A 13198-nucleotide genomic window follows, 5' to 3' on the forward strand; every position below is an offset into this window, starting at 1 on the left:
TTAGCGCAGAACTAATCACAGCAAAACAATGACTCAGCCATGTTTTTTATGGTTCTGTTTCAACCTTTGAATCTGATTTGCAGATTGCAGTGACAACGTTTCATGCTTTATTGTCCACTTAAAAGCGCAAGCACTTGAGAAAGATGAGTTCTGACTACTATGTGATACAGGATAAGTTGATTAAAATGTTTGGTTTATGTCTTTACCACAGGATGTCAAAGCAAATGAAAACATTTGTTAAAACACACGGTACTTTATGCGGGTGGACAGCATGTGTTATCACACCAAATGCACTGAAAGTCATATATTGAACCAATGAAAGGACTCCTGAACTGAACCGACCAATTAACCTGGAGACAAATTTTGCATCTGCAAAACTCTATCCATAACAATGTATGGGTTATGCATTAAGGATCGAGTTTTGCATATGGAAATACACTCCTGAACTTATTTGAATGAAAAAGAATTTGAAAGCATCAACTGTGGACTTAAATTTACATGGACGGCATGACTTTTTAAGTAAGACCAGTGCAGATTTGGCAATGTTATTATGCAGGGAACTTGATAACTTATACAATTTGATTTGTGCATTGAAAACGATGAGCAAACAAGAACAAGTCTGGAACAACTAAACTCTACCCTCAAAAGGCAGTCCCTGGCATCACTTTCCCTCAAAGGTCATGAAAAAGGCAGCAACCCTGACGTCTTTCATTGGTTTTCGTTAATAAATGAAACTGCTGCAAGGAGGTACCAGTCTCTACAACATTTAAATCAATGCAACTGATGAAAACTCCAATGAATATATAAATATAATAAAAAATATATAATTAATTATTACCACAATGTACGCCGATCAAGACTAACCGTGCCCAATTCCTATTAGTCCACCACCTCTACTGATTTATTACTGTCACTGAGAAGAACTTCATCAACCCCATGTTCTTAAAAGCCATAAAGTTTTACAGCGTCAGTCCCAGCAGACTTATTTACAATGACCTTGAATTTACCTCTACAGTAATGTACTGGGTCATCAAAACCTATTTGTTAAAGAGTTGTGCGTTTTAACCTCCTAATTAGTGATGGCTCAAATGATAGGCTAGTAGTGGGTTATCCTGCCTTATAGTGGAGTACATATATTAGCTAGGCTCTGAAACCTGTTACAATGCAAACCAGAGTGTAGAGGTAACTGATTCCAGTTTGGTGATATTTAAATAATGGAAAGAGCGCACACAGAAGATTGTTTCAAGTGAGAACAGTTTTAACTTGTTCTTGTTCCTGCAAATATTCCACCATCTCATTCACTCAACCCACACAATACAGCGCTGCATCTTTTTCAGTCTTTTTAATGGTGTGACCAAACTTAAGTTCTTCTGAGCATACACATCCACACGTCTGGCTCTGCGGCTCATGCTCGGGCCTGTCGGAGGGAAGACAGGAGGAGTGGGAGCAGGTTGAGGGCAGGCCGGTGTTCCTGAATGCCCAGGGCCACCAGAGCCCCGGCCAGCACTGATGTCACTTTGGGAAGCAAGGGGGGACGAGCCTCCATAACCTGTCAACATAGATAAACAGCAAGTTTAATGTTACGGTTTACCAGAGGCGACACAATAAAGCAGTGTTTCTCAACCAGAGGGCCTAAGTAAACTTCTTTTGGGGCAGTTGTGGCCTAATGGTTAGAGAGTCGGACTTGCTCCCCGGGCGCCACTGTGAATGGCTGCCCACTGCTCCGGGTGTGTGTGTGTTCACACTACTCACTGCTCCTAATATGTGTGCACTAAATTGGATGGGTTAAATGCAGAGGACAAATTCCAAGTATGGGTAACCATACTTAGCCTTCACTTCAATTCGGTTAGGGCAGGGGGTCCAATCCCGCTTCTGGAGGGCTACTATCCTGCAGAGTTTAGCTCCAACTTGCCTCAACACACCTGCCTGGAAGTTTCTAGTCTGCCTAGTAAGACACTGATTAGCTGGTTCAGGTGTGTTTGATTGGAGCTAAGCTCTGCAGAACAGTGAGCCTCCAGGAGCAGGATTGGACACCCCTGGGTTAGGGTTCGGGTAATTAGAATAATTTGACATGTACTTACAAAGTTACTTAAAGTCAGTAGAATGTCAATTGGGGGACTATCAAAATAAAGTGTTAACAGATATAAAGCAGACAGTCTACTAATACTCTAATGACATGACTGCTAGTTGACAGTTGTAAAATTACTTGTAGCAAGTAGTATGTCTAACTATTTCGATAAGTCGACTATAGAAGTAAAGTGTTACCAAACATATAGTTCTTGAAACCTCTGGAATCATAACATGAATTGCGTTTGAAGTCATGATTAAACGGAGGTAGCAACAGATTTTTTTCATATTATGACATACAGCCGAGTGTAATGGATTATCGAAAAATGTGGGGTGGGGACTTGGTTCTATGCGTCGGTTGTTAATTGGAAGTTGAGATGTAGGCGTTGCACTCTAAAGTGGAGGCATATGAATGTGAGCTTGAAATTGAAGAACGAACTGGTGTGACGTCATTTAGAACAAAATCAGGCCAAAACGAAGTTCGTGTGAAGTTTTTTCGGGAGTTCGAAACAGCTTGTCAGAGCAAACTTTCCGGAAAAGTTCTCTCAGGCTGGTAAATTCATTTGAACTGCCATTAGTTCATGGTGAACACAATAATTAGGTGTATTATGGGGCTTACTAGACTGGAAAAACTGGAAGATGCCGTGCCGCCTACTCCCAAAGAAAACAAAGGACGTTTCTGGAAATTAACATTTGAACTCTCTCTTGAAAAAATAGCATCCTCACCTGAGACGCAATCACCTCAGTATTGTCTTAATTTACACCCTTTCCCCCATCTCTTCTCTCCACATGCTGAAATTCACCCAAAAATCTATATGGTTTAATGTGAACAATTATCATACAACACTATACATGTTTGGTATCATTTGAAATGTCTCAGAGAGACTGGTACAAAAGTCTCATTCCCACAGAAGTAAACCAAAAGGTAATAAAGTTTGTACAATTTTAGAGATACTTTGCTTACTGTGGTGGGTGTGACCTTTTTTTTCCTTTCATGCAAATTATTTTCTGTCCCCAAAATGTGTAAACTACCCAGTCTGGGTAATGCAGATTGCCATTGTTAGCTTGTGTTTTCCATTTGAAAGAGGCTTCTGTCTTGGTCTGAGTATTTAAGGAAAAGTTGCAAAGGGCTGGGGGAGAATTGTAGTCAGATCAGCCTGTAATGCTGAAGTGTCTTTCAGACACTCAGCATTATGTATACTATTTTCCTGAGGTCAGGTATGCATCTTTTACTCTTTATTTCAGAGCATTTGATGTTATGGATTACTGATTATCTTTGAATTGATTATGTAATTGGCATGATCCATTTACCTGACTAATAATAAATTGTTACATTTGATTTTTATTCTGACTTACTCTGAAATTATTAACTCTAGTAGATTACGTTAAGTCCATAATGCCACAATTCTACGATCAGGTTAGTAAACGGACTGAATTCAGCTTAGGTGGAGCAGAGAAGCACACTGACTGATGTTTTAGAGCTCCGACTAACACATTGGCATTAGTAATCATTACGGACAATGTCAGTAAAGATTATGGCGACTTTTTACCTTCAGTAAAAAGGTCCGGAAAAATGACCTCAGGTAATTCTAATCCTGTGTGAATAGACCCGCTGTAAATATGTACGTAAATATCTTGTCATTTCGTGTTTACAAGTAGTTTCCTGCATTTTTTTAAGTATGGAGGCGCTTGAAAAAGCATTCAGTTGTGTTCTAGACGCTGGGACAAGTCTGTGGCAAAACTCAAGTGTTTTCCACATACCATTCAGGGCTTTAGACTGTAGAGGCTAATAATGGGTTTTCCGTTTAGAACAACAGAGTTTTGTTAGACCTATCTAAATAGGGTGAGCCTCAACCTCTGATTATTGTCATATTATTCTAACTAAGTGTATGTGGGAAACCATGGCATGATTATACAAAGTTACCATTAGAAGTAGTTAAGTTGGTCAGCTTGGTTCTATGGTAATGGTCATGACCTCTGGTTTGATATAGTCTTAACTTAATTAAGTGTGTTCAGATCTATGGGGACTAAATATTATTCTAGAATGAGTCAGTAGAGTACGGCCATCTAGAATATTAGTCAATCATTTGTCTAATGACCAAGACTGATGAGTTTGTGACTATGAGATCGTATATTCAGCCGGTGCGAGACTCGAAGTGTTATAGGAATCCGGAGGAACGAGTATAATTTCAATAAAGAGTTAAATAGAATAATCAAATGCGTAGCTAAACTATTATACAAATGACCTATAATCAATTACCATTCTAACCTAAATTCGAGGTTGTGATAAAATGGAGTCAGATAAAAGTAAATTGGAATTAAACTACTTTGCCACACAAAAAAAAAAAAAAACATTGTTGTGCCGATTGTGCTCAAAATCTTCTCCAATTCATTTCCTCTGTTGAGTCCAGACGTACATGAGTGAAAACAAACACTGGACATCTGCTTTCTAGTAGAAACTGAACAATGGCCATTGAGATGTTTGCTAAAGTCATTTTTAACTACTTTTTTACCCCTAAACAAAGATGAAAAAGAACTTCACTGTGAGTATATCAAGCCTTTAGCGGATCGAATGATTGGAGAAGAAGTCCAGCATATGTTACCAGAAAGAAGTCCGGAAGATCCAGTTATGACATTTTGATTAATCACTGATAATTGATTTTGACCAGGTCAAAATGGCGGTTTTGAATATTGTGTTGGACACTGGAGGCCAAAAGTGTTGAGAATAAAGTGACAAGTGTTAAAGGTCGTAATCCCTTTTAATTTGCTTTTTAACCACAGACTATGACATTTTTTCACTTGGGGTATATTTCTTGGTAGCTCCACCCACAGTGACATCTCATTAGTCTACAGTCTTGAGCCATATGTTTTGATTGTTTTTGATTATGTGCAACTTTGCAGCCTTTTTTCATCTTTTAGTATAGACAGGAGCTTCATTCGTTGCTGTCTAGGAAGATTCTGCACTCTGAAAATATGATTAATTTTATGCGCTTCTCTTCAGTAAAATCTTACTGACTTCAAACTTTTAAAAGGTAGTGTAATATGAATTGGACATTTCTTTTGACTAACCCTTTGATGGAAAGTGTGAAAAAAATGATCTTTTAAGTTTCAAGTCCTACTTGATTCTGAATATGGAAAATATGGATATTCTGAAAATATGGCGTTACAAGCAAACCACACCTTTTCAACTTTATGGCGGTGTATTCGTCCATCAGAGCCAACATAAAAGGTGGAGAATGCATCATATGTTCTGAAAAGAAAAATAAATAAAGTTACACAAAAAGGAGCACAGGGCATGGCTTTGACAGGCTATCACAGCATGACTCACCTGTAGAGATGGTTCTTGTCTTTCTTGTAGAAGAACACCAGAATGGAGTGGAAGGGCAGGCCTTTGATTCTCCAGCGAGCTTTGATTGAGCCATCTTCTGGATGCTTGGTCAGCTTCAGCACTTCCAGCTGAGCCTCCGCATAGTAACACAGACACATCAACCGCCAAACCGTCAGAGTCAGCTGGTACGCTACACGACCCCTTCAGATAGAAATAGAGGCATACTAATCAGCAATGCTATTTCAAATGTACCAGTGCACTGGTAACAAGCCAAAACCAGTCGATTTGTTTGCAGTTAGCAAACAACAACACCAATTTGTTTAGTATTAAAGTCCCCGTGTGGTGAAAATCATAAGTCAACACCATTGCTGAGTATTTTCTCCTTAAAACGGCAGTGAACCCAAGACAGTCACAAAAACGCGGTTTGAAATCGCTGGCGTTTCTGACGTCTCAAACCAATCACGTCAACGTGTGATCAACGAGTGGATCTCTGAGCTGGTGTGAGTGAGTGGAGGCGGGGCTAATTTGCATATTCATAGAACCACGTATACTAAATAAAACAAGGGTGCAGAGTTACATTCAAGCTATTTTAAGGCATTAAGAATTTTAAGTGATAAAATTATTGACTACAGGGGGACTTTAGAACGTTTTGCTTGCAAAATATTTTTCTTTTGTATTTCAAAACATTTTGCTTAAGTATTTTGATGTGCTTGCAAACAAAACGTTATTCAACATAAAAGAAAAAGGTTTTGAAAACAAACTTGAGACAATCAAAACATCTTGATGGAACAAAAATGTATACATTTTTGCTTGCAAAACCTTTTTTTGATGTGCTTGTAAATGTTTTGCAAACAAAACATTTTAAAACATGAAAAAAGTTGAGAACATATATTTGTTGTGAATGAGGCTTTGCTTGCAAAACTTTTTTTCATGTGCTTGCAATAACATTTTGCAAATAAAAAAAATGTCAAACAAATCTTGAGGCAATCAAAATGTGCTTGTAAAAAATGTTTTGCAAACAAAACATTTTCAAACATAAAAGAAAAAAATATTTGAAAAAAGTTGAGAACAAAAGTTGAGACAATAAAAAAAAGGGAACAAAAATGTATAGTTTTGCTTGCAAAACATTTTTTGATTATTTCTAGATTAGCCATGATTTTTATTGTGTTGGCAATTAAGTCTTGTAGACCTATAAGCTGTTAACACAAATTCATTACAGTTTACCACACCGATTTATTAGTATGCAGTATGCAAACAAAAGAGTTTGAAGAAGTCACAGGGGTTAAGTGACAGCAAGTAAAAGTGACCTAAAATCTAGAATAACATGCATCTAGGAACTCTTTACCTTGTCTTTGTGTTCAGAAGACCATTGATGAACTCAACATCTTCAGAGTATATGCTGTAGTCATGATTTTTCACAAAGAAACTGGGCAACTGAAACACAATGTGGAGCCTAAAGTATGAGTCAAGATTATATTGCATATTTAAAATCAATAATACAATCCAAAAAAATATTGTTTAGCTTAAATAAAAAACTATATTTTTCAGGATAATCCAAATATTGTGTGGGCCTCCATATTGAGCATTATCATTTCTCCCATTCATTTTTCTACAAGTGGTCCATCACATTCCCCTAAAACTCATCTTACCTCCACCCTCAGCTTTTCATACATCAGGGCCAGTTTCTCCTCATTCTCCATGTCTCCCTGGCTAGAGCTGTTGTCCACTCTCTCAGTCTCAGCATGGCTGCAATGTGTGACACGGAGGGCTGGATAGAAGCTCTGCTCGTCCAGTCCCTTTCCTGATTTGTCCCCAATTTCCGAGACAGACTTCATCCCGGGGCAGTGAAAGCAAAAGAAGCGAGATCCCAACATAAACGGTGCAGGGCATCCCTCAGTCTCAAACAGACTCCTGAAGGAACCTCTCTCCGTGTCTGTCCCTACCTTTCCGGTAATGCTAATATCATCCTCTCTGCTCCCATCGACAGTGGTTAAAGGAAAAAGTAAGTCAAAGGGTCTGTTGGGTCCCAAGGCAAGGAGCTCGCTTAGTTTGGCCGGCCCAAAAAAGGGCACTTCCACCAGAGTGTGCTGCTCATCGGTCTCACAGGGTTTGAGCAGGACGCGCAAGCTGACAGCCTCTTCCCATTCCTCCTCCTCTAGGTTGGCCGCTTGGTTTGGCTGGCATGCGTGGTGGAAGGGATGGGACAGGGATGGCTGTTTAATAGACAGGTAACGTAGACTGTTTGGAGGAGCCAAGGCCCATGATGCACTGCTCAGGCTCCTACAGTTGTCATTCAAGTGGAACTCGGTTGTCTGCAAATCAGAAAAATAGACAGTGCAAAGATATTCACACATGGATCAATGACCAATATGGGTATCAAAGTTGTTGTTTTTTTTATATATATATATGGTTTTGTTCCAAGTTTTTAGAAATGCATTTTTTATATTCATGTTGATTTCATATGGCTCTGAAATATTTTATAGCATTTAAGAATAAAGTTTCAATGTAATGAAAAATGTCATGTGGTGTAACCATCAAAAAAAAAGTAATAACACACGGCTAAGGATGCATTTATTTGATCAAAAACACATTCAAAATAGCAATACTGTGAAATATTACAATTAAAAATGTTTATTAAACAATTAAACAATAATTAAAAGAACATCATATGATGCTTTTTAATGTTTTCCATTTTCTTTAGTGTGCAATGTATATATTTGTGCATGTATTCGATCTGAAACGTTACAAAGCTCATAGTCTCCCACGAATATGGAAGTAAAATAATGTCAAATGTTTTTGAAACAAAAAGCCTGTTGAATTGCACTACAAAAAAAAAATAGGCATTGCATTAACCATGCTTGCATTTTAATGCATTGAATTTTTAGGGCTTGCATTTTTATGGGCTGAAAAACACATTTTCATTATTAAAAATTCAATAATCCATATTCACCTTTCATATTTCACTTCCAAAATATTCAAACTGTTTAAAAATACAACCTATAATATTCAACAGGCAATTTTCGGTCCATTTTATTTGGCTTTGCAAATTCGCTTCCACAAATTCAGTGGTTCAAATTCGACAGTAAATTCAACATTGACATCCAGGAACTGCAGGAAAAGCAGTAGATTGCCGAGCATACTCTCCATCTGGTGCAAAAGCGTGTGTTGTTGACGAAGACCAGAGCAACAGTTAGAGCAAGCCATTCATTCATAAAACTCATTTACAGCAATGTAAGTGTATTTGTGATTATTATGACGGCTGTTTTATGTTAAATTGTAGCCTACATGCATATTTCTCTACCGTGAACGAGATTAATGTTATTTCCCGATGCGGATATACAGATCCAATGTTACATTTTTGAGGTTGACATATGTTTCTCTTGGTTGTTTAGTTGCCGTAACTTTATATTGTGGCTATGTGCTGCATGCAGGCTATTAGGGTCTCCCTCAATACTTAAGGATTCCCCTGCTGGACATATACAATGCTTAATGGACTACAGTGATGTAAAAGACCAAACTCGCAGGCAAGCACTGGACTCAGAATAACGCGCAAAGCTTAATGCTGAGCGTTTCCCAGTGACTGGCATAAAGTTGGCTTGACGTTGGACATTCGCACATTTAGGGACCATCTCTAAAGTTGCATAAAACATTGGCATACACGTTTCTAACTTCGATAGCATTGAATAGAACGACTTACAGTCATAAAACCAACTGTAAAGTGTTCATGTAGTGTCAGGCATAATGCGCACCCTTTGGATTTTTTATATTTATTCAAATAAATTTAAGTTTGCTATTGAAGTTAGAAACGTGTATGCCAATGTCGTATACACTTTAGAGACGGTCTCTAAATGTGCGAATGTCCAATGTCAAGCCAATTTTACATTTAGTCATTTAGCAGACGATTTTATCCAAAACGATTTACAGTTAAACTAACAATAGGAGGACAACAATATGCAAGTGCTATGACTCTTCCCAGTTTAAGCTAATGCAATACACGTAGGCATACTATATATAGGCCTATATATATATAATATATATATATATAATATATATATATATATATATATATATATAGAGAGAGAGAGAGAGAGAGAGAGAGAAGAGAAGAGAATAGAAAGTGTTAGTATTAATTGATCAAGTGTTGATTTTATGCCAGTATATCACAAAACGTTCAGCATGAAACTTTGCGCGTTAAGTTCATATTCTGAGTCCATCTGCTTGCCTGTAGCCTATATAGTAGCCTACAGCCTCCAATGGAGGCAATAGTAGTGTACATCTCCAATAAGGTGTGAATTTGGTCTTTTATATCACTGCATTAGTCCATTAAGCTACGTTAAGCGTTTTGTCCCAACGGAAGGGGAATCCTTGAGTATGAGGAATTGAAGGAAACCGATTATAATCCCGTTCATAGAGAAAGCTGATGACATGTAGGCTACACAGGGAAAGTAACGATGACGTTATTGAATGAAACATAAACACTGCTATTGTGTGTTTATCATCTTTTCCGCATATATACTGACACAGATAATCATTTTCATTTTATGAATGAATTGCTTGTTCTAACTGTTGCTGGTCTTCGTCAACAACACACGGTTTTGCACCACCTGCTGGTGAGGTCGACTAACAGCAGATGGAGAGTATGCTCGGCAATCTACTGCTTTTCCTGCTGTTCCTGGATGTCAATGTTGAATTTACTGTCGAATTTGAACCACTGAATTTGTGGAAGCGAATTTGCAAAGCCAAATAAAATGGACCGAAAATTGCCTGTTGAATATTATAGGTTGTATTTTTAAACAGTTTGAATATTTTGAAGTGAAATATGAAAGGTGAACATGGATTATTGAATTTTTAATAATGAAAATGTGTTTGAAATGTTTTTAATTGAAATTTTCACAGCTTAAATATTCAACCATGTTGAATTTCAGCCCATAAAAATGCAAGCCCTAAAAATACAATGCATTAAAATGCAGGCATGGTTAATGCAATGCCTATTTTTTTTTCAAGTAGTGCAATTCAACAGGCTTTTTTATTTCAAAAACATTTGACATTATTTTACTTCCATACACAAAGCGATTTATTCTATTGAAAAGAGAACACTCACCCCTTTAATATATTTTAAAATGTAATGTATTCCTGTGATGGCAAAGCTGAATTTGTGTCTTCAGTCTTCAGTGTCACATGAACCTTCAGAAATCATTCTAATATTCTGACTTGTTTAAGAAACATTTATAATTATCAATGTTGAAAACGGTTGTGCTGCTTAATATTTTGAGTGTCAAATTTTATTTTCAAAAATGTATTTAAATTATTTTTTGTGGTTAAAAAAAAACACTTTTTACAAATACCACGGCATGAATTATTAATTCAGAAATGTCATTACATTTTTGGTGAGTTGCACCACATTACTTTGATTTGATGGACAGAAGTTTTTCAAATATTAATTTGTGTACCTGACATAAATTCCAGCACTGCTTCTTCATTGGTTGCCTGCCGCCATGGTTCCTGACACACCCCACCCAAAGAGAGACACCCCCTCTGCACACAGCCATTCAAGTCAGGGTGCTGAGGCAACCTCGATGGAGTCTCAGAAAGATGACATCATCCAGCTACTCAAAGAGGAGGAAACACGAACTCTCCCATCCACCGCTGCCTCTGGTTACTCACTCATTCACAGTGCAACTTCAGTCCTTCAAAACCTTGCTAGGGCAGGGGGGAAAATACATTTAAATTACACTTACAAGACATTCAGTTCTTTACATTTACATATATGCATCTGGTAGATATGTTTAACCAAAGCAACTCACAATGCATTGAAGTCTACATTTGTTTCCCAGGAATCTAACTCATGGCATTACCCACATCACTCTATTATTTGATTTACACTACCATTCAACAGTTTGGGGTCTGTAACATGTAGTAATGTTCTTGAAAAATATATTTTATGCTCACCAATGCTGCATGTATTTGATCAAAAATACATTAAAATTGAAATATTGTGAAATATTACTACAATTTTAAATAACTGTTATCTATTGCAATACATTTTAAAATGTAATTATTTTCTTGTGACGGCAAAGCTGAATCAGCATCATTACTCCAGTCTTCAGTCACATGATCCTTCAGAAATCATTTTAATATGCTGATTTAGTGCTCAGGAAGCATTTCTTATTATTATCAATGTTGAAAAAAAAGTTGTGCAGTTTAATTTTTGTCATAGTTTGCCTAAGACTTTTGCACAGTGATGTATGATGGCCATGCTGCATTTCTGGACGCCCAAAAATGCCCTCTAAAGGCATTCTCAGGACCTTAATTAAGAAATAATAATTATGTATTGCTCAATCATCTGTTAAAATTAAACTACGCCTCGTATCCACGATATGTATTACCTAAATATACTATATTTACAGTTGGGCAGGTATTGACAGTGATCAGACGCAGCCTGACACATGCACATCACGCTTGGGTCACACTTCACAAATCAACACATTCAACCCAGAGCTGACAATCTGACTAGTATAATAAACTCTTTCAAAACGAGGTAAACAAACTGAACGATAATAAAGAGGGTAGTGTTTCAGCTGAAAGTTATCAAGGATCATAGGTTTCCTGTCTGAGTTGGACAGATAATAAGTTATTCTGTTAGTCTTCATATCTATAACGTTAACTTACATGCCAGTCAGTCAGTTAGCTGTCCTGCTTGTAAATATTAAATGCATACCTGTCTTCAGAGAATCAGATGAAATGCTGTAGAGCGTCAGCTCACTGTGCAGAGATGCGAGAGTGTATCCAAATCTGACTGACGCAAATTCCTGTGTGATTTAGAAAGAGTATGAATCTGTTTTTAACGTTATACAAATGTCACTCTCCTTATGTCCTTGCCCAGTGCCAGTCTGTGGCACTGCGCATGCGTCCTCCACCTTCTAGAAGCGGAATCTGCCAGTTAAAGCGGCATCCAGCGGCGGACACGATGAACTGCAATACTCCCACGACCGCTGTGACCTATGGCGGCTTTTTCTTTTCAAAATAAAAGTCTGAAACGCAGGACAGTTAGTAGTCCGTTGTCATGATAGATCCAAACCTGTATATTCAGATTTATGTAAATTCAGATTTGGATTTTTTTGTTTCTCAGTGGAATTCATTAAACAATCTTTTGTATTATATTATATTATATTATATTATATTATATTATATTATATTATATTATATTATATTATATTATATTATATTATATTATATTATATTATATTATATTATATTATATTATAAAGTCACACTTTAATTTTGGGAGTCCTTTTTACAGTATCATTACACCAATACAGTAATATTAATTAACAGCTTACTAAAGGGTTAGGGTTTGGTTTACTACCATAGTAAGTACATGTAAAATGTGTAACAAGGATGCTAAAATATTGTTATATTATATTATATTACATTACACTTCATTTTAAGAAGTCCTTGTTATAGCACCAATACGTACTGAGTAATATTAATTATTAACATGTACCTACTAAAGGGTTAAGGTTTGGTTTACGATTAGTTGCTTGTAATTATGCATAATGTTCTGTCCCTACCATAGTAAGTAGTACATGTAACGTGTAACAAGGACACTAAAATAAATCATGATGTAATTAATAAATCATATTAAATTACTTCGATTTTCTGATTTTTCAATAAAATATTTAAGTGTTTTAAAGAAACAGGGTTTTCTAGAATAAAGACCTATTAACACACCAGCACAATTTCCACGGTTTACAACTTTTTCTTTGAAATCGATCATTTTAGGCAAGCCGGTGCAATACCTTT

General features: G+C 36.8%; 1 protein-coding gene across 2 annotated transcripts; it reads right to left on the minus strand.

The window, feature by feature from the left end:
• Positions 1–776: 776 nt before the first annotated feature.
• Positions 777–12313, minus strand: cUnh6orf136 (chromosome Un C6orf136 homolog). 2 transcript variants are annotated; one of them, XM_084423621.1, is made up of 7 exons: positions 12114–12313; positions 10846–11091; positions 7045–7707; positions 6741–6829; positions 5396–5596; positions 5248–5317; positions 777–1549 (listed from the first exon to the last, which is right to left on the minus strand). In XM_084423621.1, the coding sequence occupies exons 2-7, from the start codon at positions 10942–10944 to the stop codon at positions 1406–1408; spliced, it is 1266 nt and encodes a 421-aa protein (XP_084279747.1). In that variant the 5' UTR covers positions 10945–11091; positions 12114–12313; the 3' UTR covers positions 777–1405. The 2 variants fall into 2 exon arrangements, with proteins under 2 accessions (XP_084279747.1, XP_084279746.1); XM_084423620.1 differs by having other exon boundaries at positions 877–1549; positions 10846–11095; positions 12114–12310.
• Between the last annotated feature and the right edge of the window lie 885 nt (positions 12314–13198).

Source organism: Rutilus rutilus (genome assembly GCF_951802725.1).
Source record: "Rutilus rutilus genome assembly, chromosome: 11".
NCBI classification, from domain to species: domain Eukaryota; kingdom Metazoa; phylum Chordata; class Actinopteri; order Cypriniformes; family Leuciscidae; genus Rutilus; species Rutilus rutilus.